The sequence below is a fragment of the Diabrotica virgifera genome, chromosome 7, assembly GCF_917563875.1.
Source record: "Diabrotica virgifera virgifera chromosome 7, PGI_DIABVI_V3a".
Taxonomy (NCBI): domain Eukaryota; kingdom Metazoa; phylum Arthropoda; class Insecta; order Coleoptera; family Chrysomelidae; genus Diabrotica; species Diabrotica virgifera.
Window position 1 is genome coordinate 249,746,959 of NC_065449.1, and position 25,839 is coordinate 249,772,797.

Consider the following 25,839-nt stretch of genomic DNA (forward strand, 5'->3'; position numbering starts at 1 on the left):
TTTATCATTTTCTTCAAAATATCTCCGAAATTACTGGAGATACGAAAAAAATGATAGACTACTAAATTGTAGCTTTTTTAAAACCTAAAATTTCCTTATGCGTAGATTTTCATTACAGTGAATAGTTAGCGAGATATAGCTGTTTACAACATCTATTTACGAGCAAACACCCCCTTATTCGAGCCCTTTAAACCCACCTCAATTAAAAATTAAGGGATGTTGCTGAATTTAATTTACATAGTCTTATAACTCTTCAAAAATCCTACAAAACCATTATTGAAAAAACTTTTTATCGCCAAAAATGAAGGGAGCTATGTTTATAAAACTAATTTTTTTTTTCGAAAAATGCGAATAGTCTTCCTAGAGCCTCTTCAATTTATATAATACCACAGAACCGGTTCGTATACTGGATTATGACTAAAAAACTATTTGTAAGTGTATTTTTACATATTTGTAAATTCGTATTTTTGTGTAAATAAATGTTTTTGTAATTCTTTAATTCTACTTTTTTTCTGTATAGATCTATTAAATTATCTATTTTAAAAATTGCAATGTTATTAAGGGTGGTTTTTAAGGGTTGAAATATTATGATATTATATCCTACAGCACAAAACAATCATTATTTAACCAGTTAAAACCAAATTTTACCCATATTAAAGTTTACAATGTTTTTATATATCTTTTGACAATAAGGGATAGTTTACACCCCTAAAAATAATCAACACCCTTGAGCATGATATAGAATATGAAGTACGGGGTAAGATGATCCTAACCCTAAATTTTTATGTACATTGATGCAAGCCGAAATTATTCTTTTAGGATAAGTAAACTTTTTATATATAGCTCTAACAAGGGTGGTTTTGAGGGTTGAAATATTATGATATTATATCTTAAAGCATAAAACAATCATTATGTAACTAATAAGAAGCAAAACTTGACAATATTAAAGTTTAAAATGTTATATTAAAATTTTTTACAATTAGGGGTGTAACCCCAATCCCAAATTTTTGTACAAATCGATGCTGGGCGAAAAAATTGCGAGGTTTTGCCATTTTTCTAGCTTCATTTCCTCGACTATTATGTAGACTAATAGTTGAGTCTGTATTATCTTTACCAACTTCCAGAAGGGCAGTGTCATCTACGAAAGTGGCTATAGTGTTGTCTTCTAACTCTGGTATGTCTTTCCGGAGAAATAAAACCTCTAATGAGATCAAGTTTTGTGGTTACGCCTTCGTGGTTTCTATTACTTGCAAACCAAACTAATGCTGAATAAAAGAAGACACGGGGAGGTCTATAACTTGCACCTCACTTCCTGCCTATTCAGCGTCGCAAAATTTCAACGAAAACTTGGTCTCGATACTGAGTTAGGAGTAAAACTAATACAGAATGAATTCTTTTATTGGTTTGCAAGTCATAGAAACAACGAAGGGGTAGCCAGAAACTTGGTCTCGGTAGAGGTTTTATTTCTCCGGAAATAAAACTCGAATTGTTTTAGGCAGATGTCGCTACGGCATCCATATCGAGTTATTTTGTCGTGATTCAGTACTATAAGGCTTGGTTTGTTTCAGTTGATAGCTATGATGATACCTAATAAATAGTTTCATTGATAGCCATGATGATCTCTAATGAGAGTGAAACTGAAACGAACTGAAATATAAAACATCTCTTGATTTTGTTTTACGGGAAATTCTTCTTAATAATCTAAAAAAAAATATGAAAAAAAATTTAAGAAACGCTTTTCTTTAGTTACGAGTGACTAAAATTAAAAATATTATGAAAAAAAATCAACTAAAAAGCAAAAAATAAAAAAATTGAAAAAATCTAACACATTCGTCAAAGAAAAGCGTGGTGCAAAGAAAATTTGTAGAAAGTTTGTTCGTAATCAGATTATGTAAATTAAAGCATTGCCTACTAGGGGTATAGCATAACAAGTACTAGGTAAGTACATTATTTTTTTTTACATTTTCCAAATAGATATGAAGATAATTTTTTATTGGAATACAACTGAAACATTTAGAATTACATACCTGTGGCTTTTCAAAACTATTTAAAAAGTCACTATAATTATAAATTTGATTTTATTTCTGTCCTCACAACAATAAAAACTAATATATTATACAACATTTTTGTTTACCGATAACCTCCATATTGAACAATTATTGACAGATCATTTCAACACCCAATCAGAGCCCGTATAAAGACTAATACCAAACTGTCGGTGTGCGCATGCGCGCAGATCAATATAAATTCACCCTCAATCTCAATCGCGTCTAAAGAAGTATAACTTCAAAAATATGTTTCTGCATAGTTAGCAAGGTAGTGCCATGGCTCTATGGCACTACCTCACGGGCCGCCACTGGGACGAGCCTACCTTTGAACTTCATCACAAGCCACGCCAACGTTGTCAATTATTCTTCATGTCTGTCAGGTGTCATGTCTGATTTCTTTCATCTGTTGCCTTAGACCACCTTGATGGCAATGTATTATTTTTATGTCGTCGCATTCTATTTGTTAAATCCTATCATGTATAGAGACATCACAGATCCCTATGGTATCTCTTAAGATCATTATGGTAAAATATGCCATAATGGCAGTATGAACAAATAACCTTTTCTTACTAAAGAAGTAAAACTTCACTTGTAGGTAGATGGTATATACATTTATTAATAATTTTTATCTAAAAAGATCCAAATTGGATTGAAGTGGGTACATCACTAGTACAAAAACACAAACGTTTTCGCACCAATCAGTCCATCATCAGGTTGAAAACTTCAGATCCAAAATAGTTGGAACTAGCTACATAGTTAGGTCGAAACTTAGTATTACAAGAATTAGGCCATTTCGGCTAAAACAATGTCGACCATAAGTCGATGTTAAAAGAATATAAAAATGTAATAAGACTGTAATGGAGTCTTCATCTTGGGTTCAAACTGACAGTTAGTTGGATCTTTTTAGATAAAAATTTTTAATAAATTTATATACCATCTACCTACAAGTGAAGTTTTACTTCTTTAGTAAGTTTTTTATTATGGCATACAGCCAATGAGAGGAATCTTTTCCTTTATATTTTAAATAACCTTTTCTTGTTAAAATTTTTTAAAGCTTTTAATACAATCCCTTCAATAAGAGAATTCACACGCATAGATGGTGACAAAAAGACTTGCATTGACAATATTTCAGGTCAGGCCAATATAAAACGTCAGGTTAATACAGAAAACAAACAACATTTGTTGTCTAATGTCGTGTCCTTTCTTATGTGTTCCACTAGATCTTCTGGCTGACCTCCTCTAAAAATTCTTCTCAGTGGCATATTCAAATTTTCACATCATAATTCGTAATTAGCGAGGCCAAAAATTTTATGGTACCTACTTATCCAAGCGATGGTGAATGTAGTGATTTTTAAATCACGCCGTGATCAGTGCTCGTAAATTTTAGATTACGGTGATTTTAAACAGTGACCTTGATCGTCGTTCTTTTATGTACAGTAACAGGTAGTCACAATATTAATTGTAAACTAAAAACGATCACTATTACTCTATATTATAAAAACATATTGCTGATATTGAAGATGTTTAACGCAACTAAATGGTTGACTTATTTATAATATAAATTTAAGTACAATACTAACAGTAAAGTAATCCATTTAAAAAGCACTACGAAACTTTCTTGACAATGCTTCCTCTTTAAATAAAACTAAAAATAACTCTAAAATATCAAGTAAATTTTTTGTATATACCTACATACTTTTAAGAATATTTTTATGAAAGAAAAAATTATTCAATACGGTTGCAATAACATAAAACACCTCGTATTTCACAGTTCCTAAAATTCACTGTTGGTAAATCCGCAGTTGTTAATTATCGTTGTTCCTCAAATCACGATTACCTAGAATACCGTAATATTTGTATTATATCAACAAGTATTGTGAGACAGCGACCGTGAAATTGATATCTGATACTGAAATAAATATCTGGTCACTGATCACCGTTATCGAAGTTCGGCAGGTACAACAGTTATCAGTGATTTATAAATCACCAGGATTAAATCACGGGGAGTTAAATCACGTCCCATAATAATCCAAAATATATTAAATTTGACCATTCGTCTGACTGAGCAGCTGGAATTGTGGACTTATTTAATAGTTCACGGTGTCAGATTTCGTTTTTGAGAGTGCCTCGCCCTCTCCAATATATTGTTAGACTATATTCACATTTTGTTTATAATAACTGCAACGTAAGATAGATATTTTTTATTAAAAACAGTTTTATACAAAATAAATAAATCCTAAATCGCACATCCTAAGCTTAATTGTAAATAAATCTTACAATAACGTTTGCTATTCAAAACACAACAAATTTCATATATTATTATGAACTCATTTATTAACAACAATTTATTGTACAACAATAAATCCAGAAAGTTGCAGATAAATGATTATATATCAATACGAAAACAAACATGGGGTGAAAAATTGTACAGCAATTAGTAAATAGGAAAATACACTGCGGTGCAAAAAAAATCGATCCACTAAAAATTTGATAATTTTTGATGTTTCGAATTTCCTAAACCTGTTGTCCGATTTAAGTGATTGTTTACCACTTTATAGCCTTATTCATTGACAATATTGCAGTAATAATATTGTTGCTAGACAGTCAAACTGTCATTGTATACCGGGTGTACAAGTTCGCATCAACCTGTGGATTATTCTAGCATTTATAAAATACTGAAATTAAAACCCAACAATAGCCTCGGGTTTTCTTAACATTTTGTCTTTCGATTCATTCGCTTATGTTGGATAATAAAAAAGTTAGGTACTTTAACAACTGGCCATGTTCGTCATCAGTAAAGAGTGTTTCTAAATAAGTGCGACAAACTTTAAGGGGTAATTTTACATGAGAAAATAATGACAATTTGCTTTATACTCATATGTCCGCAAACGCTTCGTTTCCGAGATACGGGATGTTCAATTTTTTTACAAACTGACGATTTATTTATTGCTATTCACCATTGGCGCGCAAACGGGTATTATGACCGATAATATTACCCGTACGCATGCCAATGGTGAATATACAATTTTAATTGTATGTTAAAAAATTTGCAATAACTACGTCTTAAAACCCACCAAATTTCATTTGCATATCTTAATTGGTTTTAAAGCAATAAATAAATCGTCAGTTTGTAAAAAAAATTGAACATCCCGTATCTCAGAAACGAAGCGTTTGCGGACATATGATTATAAAGCAAATTGTCATTATTCTCTCATCTAAAATTACCCCTTAAAGTTTGTCGCACTTATTTAGAAAACACCCTGTACTGATGACGAACATGGCCAGTTGTTACAGTACCTAACTTTTTTATTATCGAACATAAGCGAATGAATCGAAAGACAAAATGTTAAAAAACCTGAGGCTATAGTTGGGTTTTAATTTCAGTATTTTATAAATGATAGAATAATCCACAGCGTGATGCGAACTTTGAGAAAAAAAAGTGAAAACCAATATTTTAAATTTCTCCGAACAAAATATTAGTTTCTAGCGTTTTTTTTTCATTAAAGTTCTACTGTAGTTCACCTACTATTCAGACGTGTTTATCGGCAAGAGTAAAACCAAATTAAACAGTATCCGATTAAAATTGTGTCTTAAAATAGTTGTTCAAATTTGGTGGTATATAAGGAAGTTTGGATAGAGTGTTCAAAACCAATTAAATGGACCTGCAAGTCGGGGGAAACCCCCTGACCCTGTACCCCCAGATATACCTCAAAAAAATATAAGTTTAATTAAAGATGTAAGTATGGATATTTGTCCAGTCAGACAGGTGACAACCTTTAATAAAAATAGCATTTCCAATGAAAATAATCCGGTAAGTACTGATAATAATTTATTAATTAATCAAAATTCGTCAACAAATGATAAAATCGACAATATTATGTCAAAAGAAAGAGAGGAATTTTTGTATGTAAGTACTGATTTAGGGCCATACCATATTTATGTTGAAAATAATACAGCTGAATTCAAAGGCAAATTAAATGCTCTTAAAATCGGAGATATAATTCTCTCTAACTTCCCGCAAATAGACAACAAAATTATTAGTATTGATTCTATAGGTCGGAATAGGATTAGAATCAAGTTAAAAGATTATAAATCAGCGAATTTTCTAATAACTCATAAAAACGATAACATTTTTGTTAAAAATAACTTTGTATTGTACATTCCAAAATTTATTCTTCATAGACAGGGCGTCATTAGAGATATTGAACAAGACTTTTCGGATGCGTATATAAAAGATAAAATAAAACCATTTGATCAACATTGCAATTTTGAAGTTTCTAACGTCAAAAGAATAAACCGTAAAGTAGAAAAAATTACAGATGAAGGTAAGTCAATAGAATATGTAGCCACTAAGTCTTGCATTGTTACTTTTAAATCTCAAATTTTGCCAAAATATATTTCTATTAATAAGGTTATTAAGGAAGTAGAACCCTACAAACAAAAGGTATTATTATGTTATAACTGCCTTCGGTTCGGCCACCTAGGTAGTCAGTGTAGAAGTAGACCGAGATGTAGTAAATGTCAGGAATCCCACACCACAAAAGATTGTACTAGTACTGACTACCTATCATGTTGCTTTAGCTGTCAAGGAAATCACCTTACAACTAATTTATCTTCTTGTCCAGAATTTAAAAGGCAAAAAATTGTGAAGGAAACCATGAGCGCTTCCAATGTTAATTTCTTTGATGCAAATAAACAGGTCCCAAAAAATACATACGCCAACATAGTCGCTCTTAATACCTCTGCCATGGAAAATAGTGTAATTTCCTCGACAAATTATCCCCAACGGATTCAATCTGGACTTACCCCATCTAGCATAATACAGTCTCATTCTTCTCAACCCCAATTCTCGCAGACCCAGAATTTACAACCCAAATCGTATAAAAATAATTTTACTAATTACATGTTTTCTTCTCCTACATCTTCAAGCCCAAACAAAAGGCACAGGCCAATTAGCCCTAATCCCATTGAAATTTCAAGACAAGAAATTCTTTCTCAACCAAACTCATCTTTTGTCTCGGGAGGAATTTTTAATAGTCAACATTATTTAAAAAACTCAGTTGGAGTAAAATCGCAATCAGAGGAATTAAATTCAACAATAAGTTTAGTTTTAGAAGTAGTTCTCAATATTATAAATAATATAAAACATACAAACAATTTTAATGTATCAGAGTCAGAAATAGTTCAATTAATTAGTAATCATGTAAACTAACCCTTGTCTTCAAATTCGCAGACATCACAAATATGAATATGCTGCAATGGAATTGTCGTTCAGCAGTAGCTAATAAAGTAAATTTAGAATATCTGCTATATCAAAATCAAATTTCCATAGCATTACTCTCAGAAACCTGGTTTAAATCAAAATACTATTATAATTTTAAAGGTTATAATTGCTTTAGATCAGATCGTGCAGACGGGTATGGTGGAACTGCCATTTTATTAAAATCAAACATAAGATGTGAAGAAATAAATCTTAAAAATAGACATCCTTTCACTCATAAATGTATTTCAGTTCAAATTTTTCGAAACAAAAATCCTATTACTATTGTCTCAGTATACATTGAACCAAAAACCCAGATATCTGAAAGACAATGGTTGGAATTCTTTACAGACATTCCTAAACCTTTTATTATTGGTGGCGATTTTAATGCCCACAGTATAGCATGGGGCTGTGAAATTGAAGACAATTATGGTACAAAACTTTTAGAAAGTATTAATCATTGTAATTTGATATGTCTGAATGATGGGTCGCCCACATTAGCAACTAGTAACAGTCCATCTGCTATTGACTTAACATTTTGTACTCAAGATATTTCAAATTTTTTAACGTGGAATGTCTTACAAGATCCTCATGGATCCAATCATCTTCCGATTATCATAAACATGGAAACAGATAATACAGTTCATCTCCAACTGAAAACTTTCACAAGATCTGGAATCTTAACAAGGCCGATTGGGACTTATACACATCTGTACTAGAAGCTAAAATTCTCCCGGTAATTATCAACAGTTAATAGCAAACATCAATAAAGCAGCCAATTTAGCAATACCGAAGTTTTCATCTAACGTCATACATAAGAGACAAATTTCAAACCAATGGTGATGCGAAAGTTGTAAAACTGCTGCTGATAACCGTAAAATTGCATACGGAAAATATAAACAAAGCCCTACAAGGAATAATTTATTTGAATTTAAGAGACTTGATGCTGTCGCAAAAAAAACTCTTCAAGCAAAAGAAAAAACAGAATTGGATAGAGTACTGTGAAAGCCTTAATTCCAAAACAAAAATCAGTGAAGTATGGAAGAAAGTAAACGCCTTTAAAAACCGCAAACAGTCCAACAAGTTTCCAATAAATCCAAATTCAAGCTGGCTAGATGAATTTCATAATAAAATATCTCCTCAGTGGGTACCTTCCCAATATTTTCCAGAATACAGCGAAACAGTTTCAAGGGATAAGTTTGGCTTAGAACAACCATTTAAATTGTGGGAGTTAGATCGAGTACTTAGTCAACAAAATAGCAGTGCTCCAGGTAAAGACAATATTTCATATTCCATGATATACCATATACCACTTCAATATAAAATATCATTATTACATATTTTTAATGAAATTTGGAATGACACGTCACAAATTCCAGAGAGTTGGAAGGAATATATTCTAATACCTATTAAAAAACCTGGAAAACCAGAAAATTCTTATAGTTCATATAGACCAATATCCCTAGCTTCTTGCTTCCTAAAGACGTTAGAAAGATTAATAAAAAATAGAATTGAACACTGGTTAGAGCAAGAAGATATTTTCCCAAAATCTCAGTATGGATTTCGAAAATCAAAATCAACTCAAGATGCGATAACTTCCTTAGTCTCATCTATACTAGTAAACTTTACTGATAATGCGTATACTATGGCTGCTTTTCTAGATGTCTCTTCTGCATTCGATACCGTTAATTTGGACATTATGTATAAAAAACTAGTAGACATTGGTTTTCTCATCAACTTAGCTAGATTTCTGAGGACACTGTACACTAATAGATGGACGGTTTTAAAAATCAACAATTCCATCTCCACTCCACGTCTTACAAATATAGGACTACCACAGGGTAGCATATTAAGTCCAATGTTATATATTTTATATAATATTGATTTAGAAAATTGTATTAATAGCACAACAAAGATTATTCAATATGCTGATGATGTAGTAGTTTACACATCCCACAAATCATTGGATATATGTAAAAATAATTTTAATGTCTCAATTAAGGCTGTTCTGAATCACTATCAAAATATTGGTTTAGCAATATCAGAATCTAAAACAGAAATTTGCATTTTCTCCAGAAATCGTCAAATTCCACAAGGTCATTTGGCAGTAGGTCAAATTCAATATCCTATTAAAAATTGTATAAAATATCTCGGTACTTATTTAGACAGAAAACTTCTATGGAAGGATCACATGCATCATATCATAAAAAAGTCTGAGAATGCAATGAATATTCTAAGAGCCTTTTGTAGAACTAGTTAGGGTGCCGATCCAAATATAGCGCTTTTATTTTACCGTACTATGATTCGTCCTATTTTCGATTACAGTTGTCATCTGTATGGAACTGCTGCAAACACACATTTGAATAAATTAGAAATACAAAAAAATAAATGTCTTCGACTTTGTCTTGGATATTTGAAGTCTACACCCGTTAATATAATGGAAGTTGAGGCGATAGAACCACCCCTGGAATTTCGACGACAGTTTTTAAGTGATAAATTTATTACTAGAACCATAGGAAAAAATACAAACTATCTGCAGGATATACATAAGTTATCAATTTTAGATCTAACTCATAAATATTGGACAAAGAAAAAATGTCCCCTTCTTGTAGATAGTTACTTGAAAATATCTCAATACCGAAGTACTTTCTATACTTATGAAAATCAAGTTTCACCTATGGATTCCCATGTATTAGAAGAAATTTTCTCAAAACAAATTAATACTTTTTTTACGGATATTAATTTAAATCCAGCCGTTTTTCAATCATTTATACTTCATAAATGGCCACACTATCAGTTTTACTATACAGATGCATCCAAAGTACAAAACAAAGTAGGATGTGCAATAATCAATATTCAAAGTGGATTTAAAAAATTATTCAAATTGCCTTGTGAATCATCGATATACACCGCTGAAATGATAGCGATACTTTTTGATTTAAGACACATATTTAGTAACGAACCCTATAGCTGCATAATATTTACAGACAGTAAGAGTGTCGTGATAGACTAACTAACGTACATAAGTACCAATAACTCAATCATATAGAACTGGAAATTATGACTCTTTATAATAAAATTCCAAATTTAGGAAAAAACATCATTATTTCATGGATAAAGGGACACGCAGGCATTAGGGGTAACGAAATAGTAGACAGGCTAGCCAAATCCGCTCTAGAAATAGGCGAAGAACTTCCCATGAACTTACACCCATTTCGGATATTGATATTATTAGTAGACGACACCAAAAAGAAAATTGGCAAAGGTATTATCGAAACACGAGAACTGGTAGTAATTACAAACAAATGCAGCCTGAAATTCCCATTAAAAGATGGTTTCATTCTGTATCAAATCGCCATTTCATAAGAGTTATAAATAGAATGAGATGTAATCATGCTCTTACCCCCCTTCATATGTACAGTTTGTACATATGATAATCTTAATATATTAAAAATTCCACTTCCCGTCTACCTGAACAATTTGATATTTTCTGAAGATATTAATATATTAAAAACAATTTACGAGCATATCAAAAACTGTAAATATAGATTGTAGCAATAAAATTTACCCTGTATTTAAGAAATTTTGTTAAAACAAAGCAGGCAAGTTTGTTAAAACAAAACAAACATGTTTGTTTTGTTGTTATTTTGTTTTAAACCCTGTAGATTTAAGTAATTATTGTATATTATAATTGAAAAAAGAAAAGAACAAAAAAAGAGAAAAGAAAAGAAAAAAAAAAACAGAAAAAATAAAAAAAGCAAAAAAAAAAACTAAAAAGATGTAAACCTCCGCGAGGATGAATCGGGTTTACGTCTTAGCGTAGTAAAAAAAAACAATTTATAAAAAATAACAATAAAAAAAAATAATAAAAAAAAAAACAAATTAACAATATAAAAAAAATGCAACAAAAAATACAAAAAAAAAATAAAAATTTACAAAAAAAATGAACAACCAAAACAGAGTATTATTTAGATAATAATTGTAGATAATAATGTTAGTTTGTTATGTATTTAGAGTTAGAAATACAGAAAAAATTCCTCTGATTGAAAAATCAAATTTGTTTGTTTTTAAAATAACAAAATGTCTGGCTAATTAGCTCGGCCAAGGCCATCAAATTCACTCAAAAAAAAAACTTTGAGAGAAAAGCACAGTTTGATTCGTACACCCGGTATACAATGACAGTTTGACTGTCTAGAAACAATATTATTACAGCGATATTGTCAATGAATAAGGCTATAACGTGGTAAAAAATCGCTTAAATCGGACAACAGGTTTAGGAAATTCGAAACATCAAAAATGACAAAATTTTTAGTGGATCGATTTTTTGCACCACAGTGTATTTCATCAATGTTGTCCATCAATGGACAGTAGGTATATAAACACGTTCTTTAAATTTTTAAATAACAGAGGCGTAACTAAATAACTTGTCAAAAACTTTCGTATTTTTAGACTTACAAAGAATTGCTTTGATTCTAGAATCTCAGCTGATCAGATCTGTCCTGAATATGTCATCAAGTTCTACTGTATATAAACTAATCTTGAAGACCTATGGTGTTCCAATCTCTTTGACCCGTAATTTATTTGATTGAGAGCATCTTGTCGTAGTAATACGTTACTAGGAACGAATAAGTGAACTAATGCTCCTATTGACAGAAGAAAAGCTTGACTGGCTAAAGCCCAAAAGCACCCAAGATTTTTGTTTAAAACGCCCAACGAAATGGTGAATACTACACCCAAGATTTGTGTCATCGCCATCAATATACCAGAAGTTGTGCTTTCTTCGGCTGGATATGTCATCTCCATTGCGAATTCAAAGCCTACTGGCATGAAAGCTGTGGTAAATAATCTGGAAGAAGAGAATAGAATATTAGTAATAATAATATACAATAATGTTGTAATATTTATGTTAATTTATTTATTTTAATAATTAAAAATATTTTCGGAATCCAGTGGAGTTCTCTGGGCGCACGTCAGCGCTTCTCCAATCGCCGCAAACGTTCAATCAGGCGTGTAGCAAGGGCTTGAATTAACATTTCCCCCATCTTAAGAGATGTTTCCATGGAAGAAGTTTGAAATTGATATTAATTATTATTTACTTATTTAGAGTTTACTTTTGGCAGAACTTACCCCACAGAAGCACAGCTCAAATATGTCAACCATTTGATTCTGGATTCCAGAGCGTACATGAAGAAGACTACACTGATGATCGAGAACATGTATATGACTATAGTTATTGCTTTAAATTTAAGTGTTTTATCCAGCACAATGCTAAATCCAATTGCACCACACAGTCCTGCCAGGACCATACAACATCCCATCCTACCAACATCGGTGTCAGCATCCTAAAATAAAGGATATCTGATCGTTATACAAATTTTAAATGGTGTGTGTTCTAAGAGAAAAAGTTGACTGCATTGATTTATATAGTTGTTCCATTTTATCTTTGCCCAAAAGTCATGATTCATTTTCAAACAAGTTAAATTAAAACATTAAGTGAAACTGACGTCGATGTGTAATATAATTGACACGTACTGTCAATGTAATAGTTAGGAAATGGCTATTATTCCGGTGGACGTATTTTATAAAGTTATTTTATTGAAGTGTGATTGAAGCAGGGTTGTTGTATTTCGCCTACCCTTTTTAAAATTTATCTGGAACAAGCACTCAAGCTGTGGAAAAGAAAATGTAATAGCATGGGAATCCCTCTCAATGACGACACAACACTATACATTTTATGTTTCGCTGATGACCAAATTCTGATTGCTCAGGATCATGACGACGTGAGTTACATGACGCGGAAGCTGATAGAGGAATATAAAAAATGGGGTCTCGAAGTCAACATTAAGAAAACTGAAGCCATGTGTATTGGAGGAACAAAGCAGTCCATTACATTAGACGATGGGGTAGAAATTAAACACTGCGATGAATAAAGGTACCTGGGCGTGAAGATAACTCAAGATGGAACACTCGATGCTGCTGTAAAAGACAGAAACATACAGGGTAGAAAAGCCATATCCATGATGAACGGCATTCTGTGGGACCAGACAATATCTAAAGCGAAAAAACAGCTCATATACAATAGCATACTTAAAGTATAATCACATATGGCAGTGAAGTTTGGCCACTGAAACAAAGAACGGAGAAAATGTTACTAGTAACAGAAATGGATTTCTGGAGAAGAGCAGCAGGCAAATCAAGAAGAGATCGGATACCAAATGAGAAAATACGAGAAATGATGGGAGTCACACATACAATAATTGAAGACATAAAAACAAAACAACTAGTATGGTACGGCCATGTACAGAGAATGCCAGATGACAGGATCACTAAGCAGATTTTGGCATGGACCTCACAAGGGAAAAGAAAAAGAGGAAGGCCGAGAAGAAGCTGGAGGGAGGGAATTGACAAAGAACTAGAGGAAAGAGAAATCCCTCCAGGTCTATGATTAAATGGAGAAGAATGGCGGTTAGGAGTCGGAAGGCTCAGAAGAACCCTCTAAACTGATAGTAGTAGTAGTATTTTATTGAAGTGTTTTAGAATGCATCAGCAAATATGGGAACAGTGTGTTAGGCAAATTGAAAATTATTTACAAGGAAGACCAACTTTGCTTAAAAATGAAAAACAAATCGGCAAAAAAAGATACTGTGGCATATCCCTATAGCAGTAGAATTAAAGGGGACTTAGAAGAGCGATCTTCATTAGTAATTATATCATCATCAGGCAGCCTCAAAAGTCTACTGCTGAACATAGGCATTTTCCTCGTGTTTCCAGCCTCGTCTATCTTGTGTCGCTCTCATGCAGTTTTTATTATTAAGACAGTCTAACGTATATGTGGTGGACTAATGCTTTTCTTGTCTTCCCTTGGTCTTCATTCCAAAAACCTCTTTGTCCATCTCTCATCAACCATTCTAGCTATGAGCTCTGCCCATCTCCATTTTAGTCTCGCTATCCTTTCGATGACGTCAGCCACATTGGTTCTTCTCCTGATCTCTTCTTTTTTTATTTTGTCTTGCAGTTATTTCATACATGGATGGCACCATTCTTCTCTGTATGACTCTTAGTTTGGTAGTCGAAGCTTTTGTTAAGGTAAGTGTTTCTGCTTTCTATGTCAACACCGGGAGGACGCATTGTTCAAATACTTTTCTCTTCAGGCATGCGGGCAGCTCGCTTATAAAAGTTTCTCAGTTTTTTACCTGCTACGCACCAAAGATAGATATTTCTCTTTAGTTCATAAAAAATGAAAAACTTCTTTTGCCTTGGTCGCATAAAAACCCATTTCAACCTATTTACCTTAACATTTTAAATGTACTATCTAAAAATGTGATATTTTAAATGCCATATCTCATATCTCACCTCGAAATACTGAAGGATGAACTGGTTTAAAAGTGTAGATACAGCTGAATAAACGCCAATATTGATACCATAAGCGACCATAAGTATCACGAATGGTTTGTTCAAAAATAAGTCTTTCAATGAATTGAAGAAAACCTTGTTTTGGAAATCTTCCTTGGAGTCTCGGATTTTCGCTTGGACTATACTAGGAGGTACTGGCGGTTCATTGGGAAAATCTAAAATAAAACAAGTGTTACTGAAGCAATTAACAAATTGTGGTTCTGAAATTGTTTTTCTGTAGTATCTTTAAGTTAAATATTATTTTATAAGGAACTAATCATTTCTAAAAGTTACACAACGCGCCATGGAAAGATTAATGTGTGGTATTACCATCAGAGATACAGTACCAAAGGTAAATGGCTAAATGGACTTGAGCCGGACATTTTGCCAGATTGACGGATGGTATATGGACCAGAAAATTCCAGAATGACTACCAAGACAAGAGCAGAAGACAACCACCGAGTAGATGGAAGGATGATTTAAAGCGCATCACCACAAATTGGATACAAGAAGCTCAAGATAGAGATAGGCGGAAAATTTTTCAGGAGATCTACATTAAGCAATGTAGGCAAATATAGGCTAATTGCTAACCATTTCTGGCCAGTTTTGGTCAGCCTAGTTCTTTCTTTGTTGTCGGAATAGTAGGTTAGAGCTACACCTAAGGATGTTTCAGTGTTACGTGTTCTCTACTCTTCTTTATGGCTTGGAAGCATGGCCACTAAAACAAGTGCATCTGAATAAGTTGGTTGCCTTTGAATTTTTTTTTGTTACAGAAGAATCCTACAAATATCTTGGATTCAAAGAATGTCAAACGTGGAAGTAACTAGAAGGATAAGAAATGGAGCAGAAATACTATTAACTATCAAAAGACGAAAACGTGAGTACATGAGGGAACAAAAATACTCATTATTACAAATTATTGTAATGAATGAATGTAATACTCTACAGGACCTGGACTCTAGAAGCCAATAATTTTATTGGAGAGTAGTTATCTCTTTTTTGAGTTAAAGTTAAATTTGTTTACAGAATATTAGACATAACCATTTTAAAACTAAAAGAAAATATGTACTTACAACATAGAACGCCAGTGGTCACTGGTGCTGCTATTAAAACTAGCAACCAAGTTAAGTTTCTTAATCCTTCACCTATCGTTTCCGGACTGTCATGGTTATTTACTATCACCGAAGGAAAAATGTATCCCAAAGCTACTCCAATTTGGGATCCAAATACTCCGAGAGAGCATGCTATTGTTACCTGAAATTTCAGTAATGTTGCAGTAATTTCAATAAATCAATAATATGATTACTTTATGCCCGGTTGCACCAACAGATCTTAAGCTTAAGTCGAGAATATCATAAGAATTAATATAATATAATTATAATTTATTACAAAGAATACCATAATATAATAATAGATATAATTGATAATAAGGTAAGAATCTAAAATTATGGTGTAACGTAAGTGATACTCAATGAGGCCCTATTTATAAGTAGAGCTCAGCTAAGCTGGAGCTTAAGATCTGTTGGTGCAACCAGGCATAAATCTTGTCATATACTTGATGCAGCCTTCATAGCATTCTTGATGTAGCTACATCCAGAGCTAGGTCGGGTACTGATAAATTGTACTCGGGTACAGAATACCGGGTACTTTTCATATTTGAGGAACAAGTACAGAGTATCGAGTACATTTCTCAAGAAAAGTACTCAGAGTACAATACTCAAAGTACAATTACCCGAATTTTTCGGGTACCTACTTATTTCGAGTACATTTGAATATAGAACCAGAAAAAGGTAAGAAGGTAATAATTATCTCTCCATCTCTAAATTTTAAAAATTTTAAGCCATGCCGTTCTTCCTCGTCCTGGCCCTCTTCTTCCGTCTACCTTGCCTTGTATTATTAAATAGAGTATATTTTATCTATCTGGGTGTCGCATAACATGGCCAAAATAACATCTCCAAGATCTGCATACATATTATTTATAGTTCTCAGTGTTTGAAGCTTTAACTTCTCCCATTTTTTCCTTAAAGATAGCAGACCTTGGAAGTAAGTACCCATAATAGGCACATTCTTCTCCTTGCAGAACATCGAGGGTTGTAGCGAGAGGTTTTAAAACCATACAGTACTCCTCCACGTACAGCAACTCGGTTTCTTTAAAGATTTTTAATATCAAGCCTTTGAAAAAGAGACGGTAGCTTTTCTTTTTCACGCGTTTTCTGAAAACGGCGTTTATGCGTGTTGCTATTAATTTGCTCTCCCGTATGCAGCGACAAGTTTAGACTTGCAATTGCTCAGATCTTCGCAAGGAGAAAATTTTTCAAGTCTTAGATTAAAGCAAAGATTATTTTGTTTGCTCTTTAAGGGAATCAATAAATACCTCCTGAGAATTATACTTACTTCTTTAGTGCTGAACCAAACAGCAGCTAACTTTGAAGGGAGACAGGCCACAAGAACATTCGAGATGGCCAGAATGATTTGTCCGATGACTACAACGTAAAATCGATCACGATGGAAAGAAAACAGTTTCAGGCTAGTTCCCAAAAAGGTCAGGCAGCATCCCAGGACTCCGGCTGCTCTAAGCCCCTAGAAAAATTATAAAAGTTAGTTACATACTAAATAAAAAAAAGTTTCTCTTCGGCCGTGTATTGAACCCCGGTCCTCCACGTGCAAGGTAAAAAAAGTAAATAAACGTGAAGACAGCCACAGTTTTAGTGACATCAATCCAAAGAAGTATATAACAGTTTGTATAGGAAATAAAATTGTTGCTTATACTCTTTTCCTTACAATTTCATATTTTTTCACATTTTAAACCTTCCTTGGATTTCTACAAATATTACAAAATCCAAAATTAGCCAAATTCATCCAGTCGTTCTCGAGTTGTTATAAAAAAAGTTATAAACAATTAAAATGGCGTTATCCAATGAGTGGATAGGGTTGTGTGTTATCCCCAACTCTGCTTAACGTTTAGTCAGAAATAATAATTTATTGACGAAGCCTTGGAAGGGCAATGTGGAGTTCGAATTGAGGGAGAAACTAATAACAACATCAGAAATGCAGATGACACAGCGATTATGGCTGAAAGTATCGAAGATCTTCAATTCGAGTCACGTTATAGATCGAGTCATTAGAGTCACTCCAATAACGGACTTAGCATAAATACAACAGAGACAAAGTTACTTGTGGTTAGTAAACAAGACGTCAGCCCTATGCAACTGTAATTGTCAGTAATGAACCGATAACAAAAGTTAAATATTTTAAATAACTAGATGTTGAAATTCGATATCAGGCTATTAAAAGACCAAAACACTAAACAGAGTGTAAAACGGTACTTATATACAGAACAACTTAAATACCGTTATTCAATCGGATGTAATGGACCAGGAGATAGAAAAGTTGCATACAGTTTCACAAGACATACGTGAGAAATTCCTCAAACCACCAAAAATAAAGAAGAAATCGTGGATGACAAACGAGATTTTAGATATGATGGAAGAGAGGCGAAAGTCCAAAGATTAGGACATGTCATTATACAAAAGAATAGATAAAGAGATCAAAAAAGCAATTAGAATAGCTAAGGATACACGACTAAGAGAACAGTGTGCGGAAATCCAGCAATTGCAACATAAACACGATTCATTCAACATGCACAAAAAAGTTAAAGAAGCTGCAGGCTTATACAAACATAGAAGAGTTGAGTGTTTGGCAGATAACCAAGGCAAACCACTGTTAAGTGTGGAAGAAAAACTAGACACGTGGAAGAAATATGTGGAAGTAACTTTTGCAGATGAAAGGCAGAATACCATTGAAGACACTGAATGCCAAACAGGATCCCCGATTTCCATTGAAGAAGTCACGTCAGCTATTAAAACAACTAAAGATAGTAAAGCTGTAGGGCCTGACCAGTTTTATGTAGAATTCCTAAAACTTATGGATGAACAAGGAATAAAATGGATAACAACTGTATTCAATAAAATATACGTAACTGGAAAAATACCCCAAAGCTGGTTAAAGTCGACCTTCGTAACTTTACCCAAAAAAGTTAATGCCAAAACATGTGAAGGCTACAGAAGAATTACCCTAATGAGCCACTTACTCAAAACGTTTCTGAAAGTGATACACGGCAGAATATATAAAAAATGCGAAGAACAGGTATCATGGACGCAGTTTGGATTCCGCGATGCTTTAGGCAGGCACCCGAGAGGCTCTATTCGCTGTCCAAGTGCTTATGCAAAGATGCAGTGATATTGGCTTTGACGTGTGGACCAGTGGGACCACTCAAGTGAAATAAAACAACGCATAGGAAAAGCGAGATCAGCGTTCATAATGATGAAGTCTCTTTTCAGAAGCCACGATTTACCTCTTCCTACCAAAATCTCTATCATTAGATGCTATGTATTTTCTACGTTATTATACGGAGTAGAGGTCTGGACACTTTCCGAGGCTTCTTTGAGAAAACTCGAGGCATTCGAGATGTGGTGTTACAGGCGCATTTTGAGAATTTCGTTGGTGGATCGTGTGACTAATGTTGAGGTTCTACGTAGAATAGGCAAGGAATGCGAGATTATTAACACAATCAAAGAGCGCAAACTAGAATATCTTGGCCATGTTATGAGGAATGAACAGAGATATGGCTTGTTGCAACTTATTCTTCAAGGCAAGGTATTTGGAAAGAGAGGACCAGGGAGAAGAAAAATATCTTGGCTTCAAAACCTGAGAAAGTGGTTTAATACATCGACAACCGGACTATTCAGAATAGCAGCAGGCAAAGTTAGGATAGCCATGCTGATCGCCAACATCCGGAACGGATAGGCACCTTAAGAAGAAGATGTTGGATAAGCGAGACACTAAATCTTGATGAAATTGCAAGAGGAGCATTTATGAAACTTAGATCAATTATGAGCAATTCTCAGCTGAACTTACAACTAAGAATCAAGTTCCCAAAATGTTATGTGTATCCTGTATTACTATATGGATGTGAAACTTGAATCATGAAGGTTAATATGACGAACAAACAGAAGCCTTCGAGATGTGGTCATATCGTAGAATGTTCAGAATATCATGGGTTCAACGTATTTTAAACACAGAAGTCCTAAACAGTGTAGGTCAAGGCGAAGGTGACTTAATCAAGTTAATAAAAAAGAGAAAACTTGAATATCTAAGGCATATAATGATAGTTAGCAGATACTGAATACTGCAGCTAATACTCAATGGAAAGATCGACGGAAAAAGAGGGATTGGTAGGAAGAAACATTCATGGCTCCGAAACCTTTGTCAATGGACTGGCTTATCAGCATATGAATTGTTACATGGCGAGCAAGATCGAGGACGATATCGGCAAATTGTCATGGAAGCTCCCCACATCTAAAATTTGGGCACGGTACTCAAAGAAGAAGAACTATAAAAACCTACCTGTTTGTCGATAATATAGGAAGCCGGCACAACTAGCAATGGATAGATAGCGTTGTACGCTATAGAAGTCCAGTCCACCAAAATGCTGTTAACACCATAGTACTCCACCACCAGATTGGTAATGCTAGAATAACAAATCCACTGGAAAGACCCAAGGGCGTTGTAAATCATGTACATCAACAAAATAAACCACCGTCGTTTATACGTTCTTAGTTTCGGACTGTCTCCTTCTTCAATAAGCGGCCCTTGAGACTCTTCTCTTTTTTCCATTGCCATTTGAAAATACTATCGCCGCGTTTCTTCTGTTTTTGTTGTCGTATAGACAAAATATCATATTAATTTTTTTTGTAAAAAATCAACGCGAAAATGCTCTATATATTAAAATGGATTGTTTGATTTTCGGTGTTGATAAGTACACATACACAGTACACAGATACATACAGGATGGATATATTTTTAAATTTTCTATTTTTAAAATTGCTACATCTCTTTCTATTTGTTATATTTATACATTAGCTTCGGTCTTTCATTTGTTCTATTTTACTTGTTGTTATAATTCTGTTGACACTTGTTTGTTTATTTTGCTGGGTATTTCATCTTCTATCCTTTCTCTCCCTACTGTCTTCCCTCTTTATGGAACATTGGGCACGTTTCTTAGCCAAAAGTGAAAGATAGCTGATTGGCTGGATCAGCACATCCTCTTCTGTTCTATTCCTGCCAAATTTATTTTCATCCCAGGCCAATTCTTTCATGCTCTCTATTTCTCTTTCTTTTTTACATATTCAGCCCTGTGATGGATGACCGAAGTTATCTTTAACGTTTGAGTTAAAGTTAAGATAACTCTCAGGGATAACTATGCCCATAACTATTTACGTAAATTCGATGTGACGTATCCGTCACCGTTATGAGCTAGTTATTTCTTAAACGTTAAATGAGAAATATCATTTGAGTAACAAAGTTTGAAGTAACAAAGAGAACCTTATGTAGAAATAATATAAGTTGGAGTGAGTGCGAGAGATTGTTCGGAACGTGGTACAGGATGGGTAGATAACCGTAAAAGTAAATACCCGTCGTCGGCCACCGCCGATGACCGAACAGTGCCGATATTCGGTGGTGTATCAAAAAGTAGATAGAAACAGGGTTGCCAGATTGGTGTATTTTCCCACAATTTTGGGGTAATTTGAAAGCATCTAGGGAAATTTTTCTAAGCAGAAATTGTAGTGGGATTTTTTGGGGGCGGAAAACTATGAAGGATTTTAAGGGGTCATGGTAAATTAAATTTGCGAATGTACATAGAACTGTATATTATACTCCCATATGTATAATCGAAGACGATAGGATCTATGAATTATTTCCAGTGCCCTCGTTGATAAGAAGTAGTATAATTTTGGTTTACTGTTCTCTTCATTTGACTACTATTTTATTAAAATGCGGCAAAAATTTAAATTTGGGGGATATCAGTTTTTAAGTGGGGGATTTATAAAATTTCATCTGACAACTCTGGATAGAAAGAACAGTAGGTACTTAAAATAAAATCCCTATGTTACTAAAATTTCATTTTATATCTCTCGATTTGATTTTTGTATAATTTTTATAATTGTATTACCCTTCTATTCTTAATTGTTAAATTATTAGTTTCTAAATTTACTTGATTTCTGTCTAGAAACAAGTCAAAAGATGAACCTAACCTTACACATCCTTACATAACTATAAAGTTATCTCATAACTTGAGGCTTAACGTCGCGTTATAAAGTGACAGTTGATATATCAGATAACTCAAGCACTGCCAAGAAATAACGCAAGTATTTAAGTTAAATATGATACATCACACCGATTTGACGATTATAACTTAACTACAGGATAACTTTACGTTATATTTAACGTGAGTGATTCATCACAGGGCTAATTATTCGGTCTTCCTCTTCTTCTTCCACTTCCATGAATTGGTATTCGAGTGACTCTCTGGTTATATTATTTTGGTCTTTCCTTAGTGTACCTATGTCTAAACCATTTCCATTTCCTTCTGCTATGTTCGGTTAGGAGTCAAAAAACGAGATAGGATTGCGAACTACCATCCTCCAGCTGGTTGTGCAAGTTTCAACTACCTAATCACAATAATCGCTTAATTTCTCCCATGATCCAATCCGTTATGAATAGGAATAGTGTCTGGGAGAGTGTGCATTCAATTTATATAGCGAAGTTAAACAAGGTAATCTTCTACAATTTCTCCCGCATGTTCCAGTCTAGCTTTTTATCCTTTGTAGAATAGTCTGAACGGATTGATGTGTTTCATCGGTAGTCCACATTGTTTCAGAATCTTCCACAATTACTTTCTGTTTATACTACCAAAGGCCTTTTCGATGTCAATATACATTATATTTATATATATTTGCCATTTGCTAGTTTCCTCCAATATAATTGGAGTGGACAGATAATAGTGGAGGGTTTAGCGCGAAAGCCTGCTTCCTAGTTTCTTGTCTAAATCTGGCCTCAGTCTATTCAATATGATCTTGGATATTATTTTGGATGTGACGCTCATCAGTGATATGGTTTGCAAGTTCTCTGTATTCGGCAGTAACGTAACTCCTTTTATTTTTCTGGCTTGCTTTTTAACTACTATATTTTTTTTGTATTGTCTTTCTAGCGCTTTTTTTAGACCCTGATAGATAGTTATTCATTTTATGGATTTCACGATGTATCCTCTGCACTCTGTTTCTGGAGAGGATATCCTTGATCTTAAGGAGCCTTCTTCTGATTTGGCGGAAGGATTTTCTGGTCCTGTTCACGGTCAACTCCATCAGTGGTGTGCACTAGCGCCTTTCTTGGATGGTTAGATATGAAAATTTTTCTTGACATGAAGATTTATCTATTATCGTGTAGCATGCTGATTCTGTTCTTACAAGCTTCTTCCTGTTGATGTCTGCTGTTGAAGTTCATACTAGAACCTCATATAACATTACCGCTTTGACGCAGGACTCGTATAATTTAATCTTATTGGCCTGCGATAGCGAACTGGTCCTGTAACCAGGAGGATGTATATGTAGGGTTGAATCAATCTCTTCGTCGCTAATGTGACTTATTGAATGGGTTTTGTAAAGTTTAATCTTCTGTCAAGATGAACTCCTAGGTATTTGAAGAGCTCTTCTAACTGGATTCTGCTGGTTAATTCTGACAGAAGAGGTCCTAGCATACAAAAAATGACCTGGTACGTAACATCAAGGAATCGACAACCAAAGTGGACTTCATGGATGCTCACTGAGGCACCTAAACAAGAAGAAAAGTACATTTTCAACGAAAACTTTTCGTTTATAAATTCGCAAAGTCGTAGTCGTCGTTATGTAGTTTTTTCTTCTGAATCCAAATCTGAAAACGGCATTTCGATATCTCTAACCGTCTTTGAGATAATCGGCCTCAAAATCTAAAATGTGACGTCACAATCCTTTTATTTTCTGCCGACACACTAAACGTCAGCTGAAATCGTTGCTAGTAAGTAGGCTAGTTTTTTAATCTCGAGTTGTTAAGCAAAGCATAGGTTATTTACATTTGAGTTTGACACTTCGTGAATGTCAAACTAATATTTTACATTAAGTATTAATAAAATATCAATGACATTTGATAGTGAATTTAATTATTATGTAAAATAAATAAAATGTTCAAAAACACAATTTGAGTATATTTTAAAAGCAATAATTTATTAACAGCTTTAAAAAGGTTTATACGAGTATACGGCCTCCCCTTTAATGGGAGTACCTAATGATGGACTGTTCCATTTGTTATGAAATGAAAATTGTTATTATAGTCGGTTCGCTAAGCTAGACGCAACTGGATAGTGATTTTAGTAGGTAATTTTTTTGTTTTTTTGCGAATTTTGACATATTGGCAAAATTACTAATTATTTAGTAATTATTAATTATTTAGTAATTATTTTATTTTGCCAAATTAGCAAAATTATTGACTAAAATCACTAGCCAGTTGTGTCTGAGTTTAGCGAACCGACTACATGAAATAATATTGATTGGAATAAAAAATTATGGTCTGCTATGTGCAATTACATCCTTCTAAGGGAAAAAAATATTTTAAGATTTTTCTCAAATTATGGATACCAACAACATTTTCATTTATAATTTTTTTATTTTTAATTTGACGAAGAAAAGTTATTCTTCATAAAAAGCTCTTCATGTTCTAAGATTTATGCTGCAACCATCATATATAAAATTTTATTAATTTTATACGAGGTATAGGTATAAAAAATATGAATTTCGATCAACAGTAAAGTTCAACCTTTATAGTTCATAACATTTAAATTATAATGATATAATTGCACATTAAAACATAATTATTAATTCTAAACAACTTTTCATTATAGCAATTTTCCATATTATGAATTGAAATACCTACGTAAATAAAGAAAGTTTTCGTTATGATAATGCTCGCATTTTCAGCTTGTTCATTTTACAGTTGAAACCAATTGTTCAATAAATTGTTTCACCCTGTAAAGTACGGCTAAAATAAGAACCATTCTAACTTTGGTACCTTAGATAAATATACATAGTGGCTGTATCCATTTTCAAAAAGATGTTTACTCAAAATTTAACATGACAATAGTCGTCATGGAAAATACACTGTGTACATTATTGTTCCATTCCTCAACGCGAGCAACGTCACAAATATTTGATTTGTTTAATAAATTAAAACTTTTGTTTATAAGAAGATCAGAAAAACCATTGTAACTGGTTATTTCTGGAAAGACGTTTTAAGTAAACTACACAAACGGACATGTTATCAAATAAAGGATTATTGTGGTAAAGTTTGTTGCATGACCTTTTAGGTAACTGTCGTTCGATAACTAAGTGGCATAACAATGAAATTATATTTCTACATAGTCTCCTGCTTACCTAACACACTCAAATATTCCAACGATATTTCATCTTTACTATAGGTAGAGAAAATAAGATTTCCAAATTGGTTTTTCTTATTCTTCTTCTTTATAAGAAATTTTGCTTGTTCATTGGCGGATTGAGGAAGGCTGTCACTCCACTATCTTTTGCGATACTTCAACCGATTGGTGATTTCTCTCTTGCTATTTGACCACAAGTGTCTCCCCCATTCTGCTTATATGGTTTTTTTCATTCTTTTTTTTTATATTTAGTGTCCATTCGTTTATACACTGTGGGTTACATTGTCTTCTTATATCTTTACTCCTCTCTCGATCTCTCAGCACATTTCTTGTGATTCTTCTTAGTACTCTCATCTCTGTTAGCCCAGTCGGGATAGCATTTGACCTTGCATTAGGAGCTGCCCCAAATTTTATTTTTCTAATATTTAGGGAGGGTCAATATTAGTATAAATTTAAAATCTCGACTGAATTCCACCGTTGCGTTAGCCGACATCTTGATTTTAAACGAGAAACGTTTTTGCTCAATATCTCCGCCATTTTCAATTTTTTGACAAAAAGTGTAGAAACTGAAATTGTTGAAAATGCGATTTTATATAATTTCATTTATTGTAATTTTTTTCGTGCGGTCGATATTTTCCGAGTTATGAGGGGAAAATTGTGACAGTTGTAGCATAATTATTAAATTATTGAATTATCTCGTTTATTATTAGTTTTACAACAAATATTTACCTATACAAAAATAAAGAAAATAAAATTTTGTACAATTTTGATGCCGTTCATTTTTTTGATAAAATCAATATTTAAGGTAGTACGTATGTGGTAAAGGTGCGAGCGTA

At 33.3% G+C, this 25,839-nt stretch overlaps 1 protein-coding gene across 1 annotated transcript; it reads right to left on the bottom strand.

Moving 5' to 3' along the window:
* Positions 1-4,234: 4,234 nt before the first annotated feature.
* On the bottom strand, positions 4,235-20,449 carry LOC126888398 (uncharacterized MFS-type transporter C09D4.1-like). Its single transcript, XM_050656632.1, has 6 exons — positions 20,107-20,449; positions 17,095-17,280; positions 15,774-15,954; positions 14,662-14,876; positions 12,436-12,650; positions 4,235-12,154 (listed from the first exon to the last, which is right to left on the bottom strand). Exons 1-6 carry the CDS (start codon positions 20,380-20,382, stop codon positions 11,827-11,829), a joined length of 1,401 nt encoding a protein of 466 aa, XP_050512589.1. The 5' UTR covers positions 20,383-20,449; the 3' UTR covers positions 4,235-11,826.
* Positions 20,450-25,839: the final 5,390 nt, after the last annotated feature.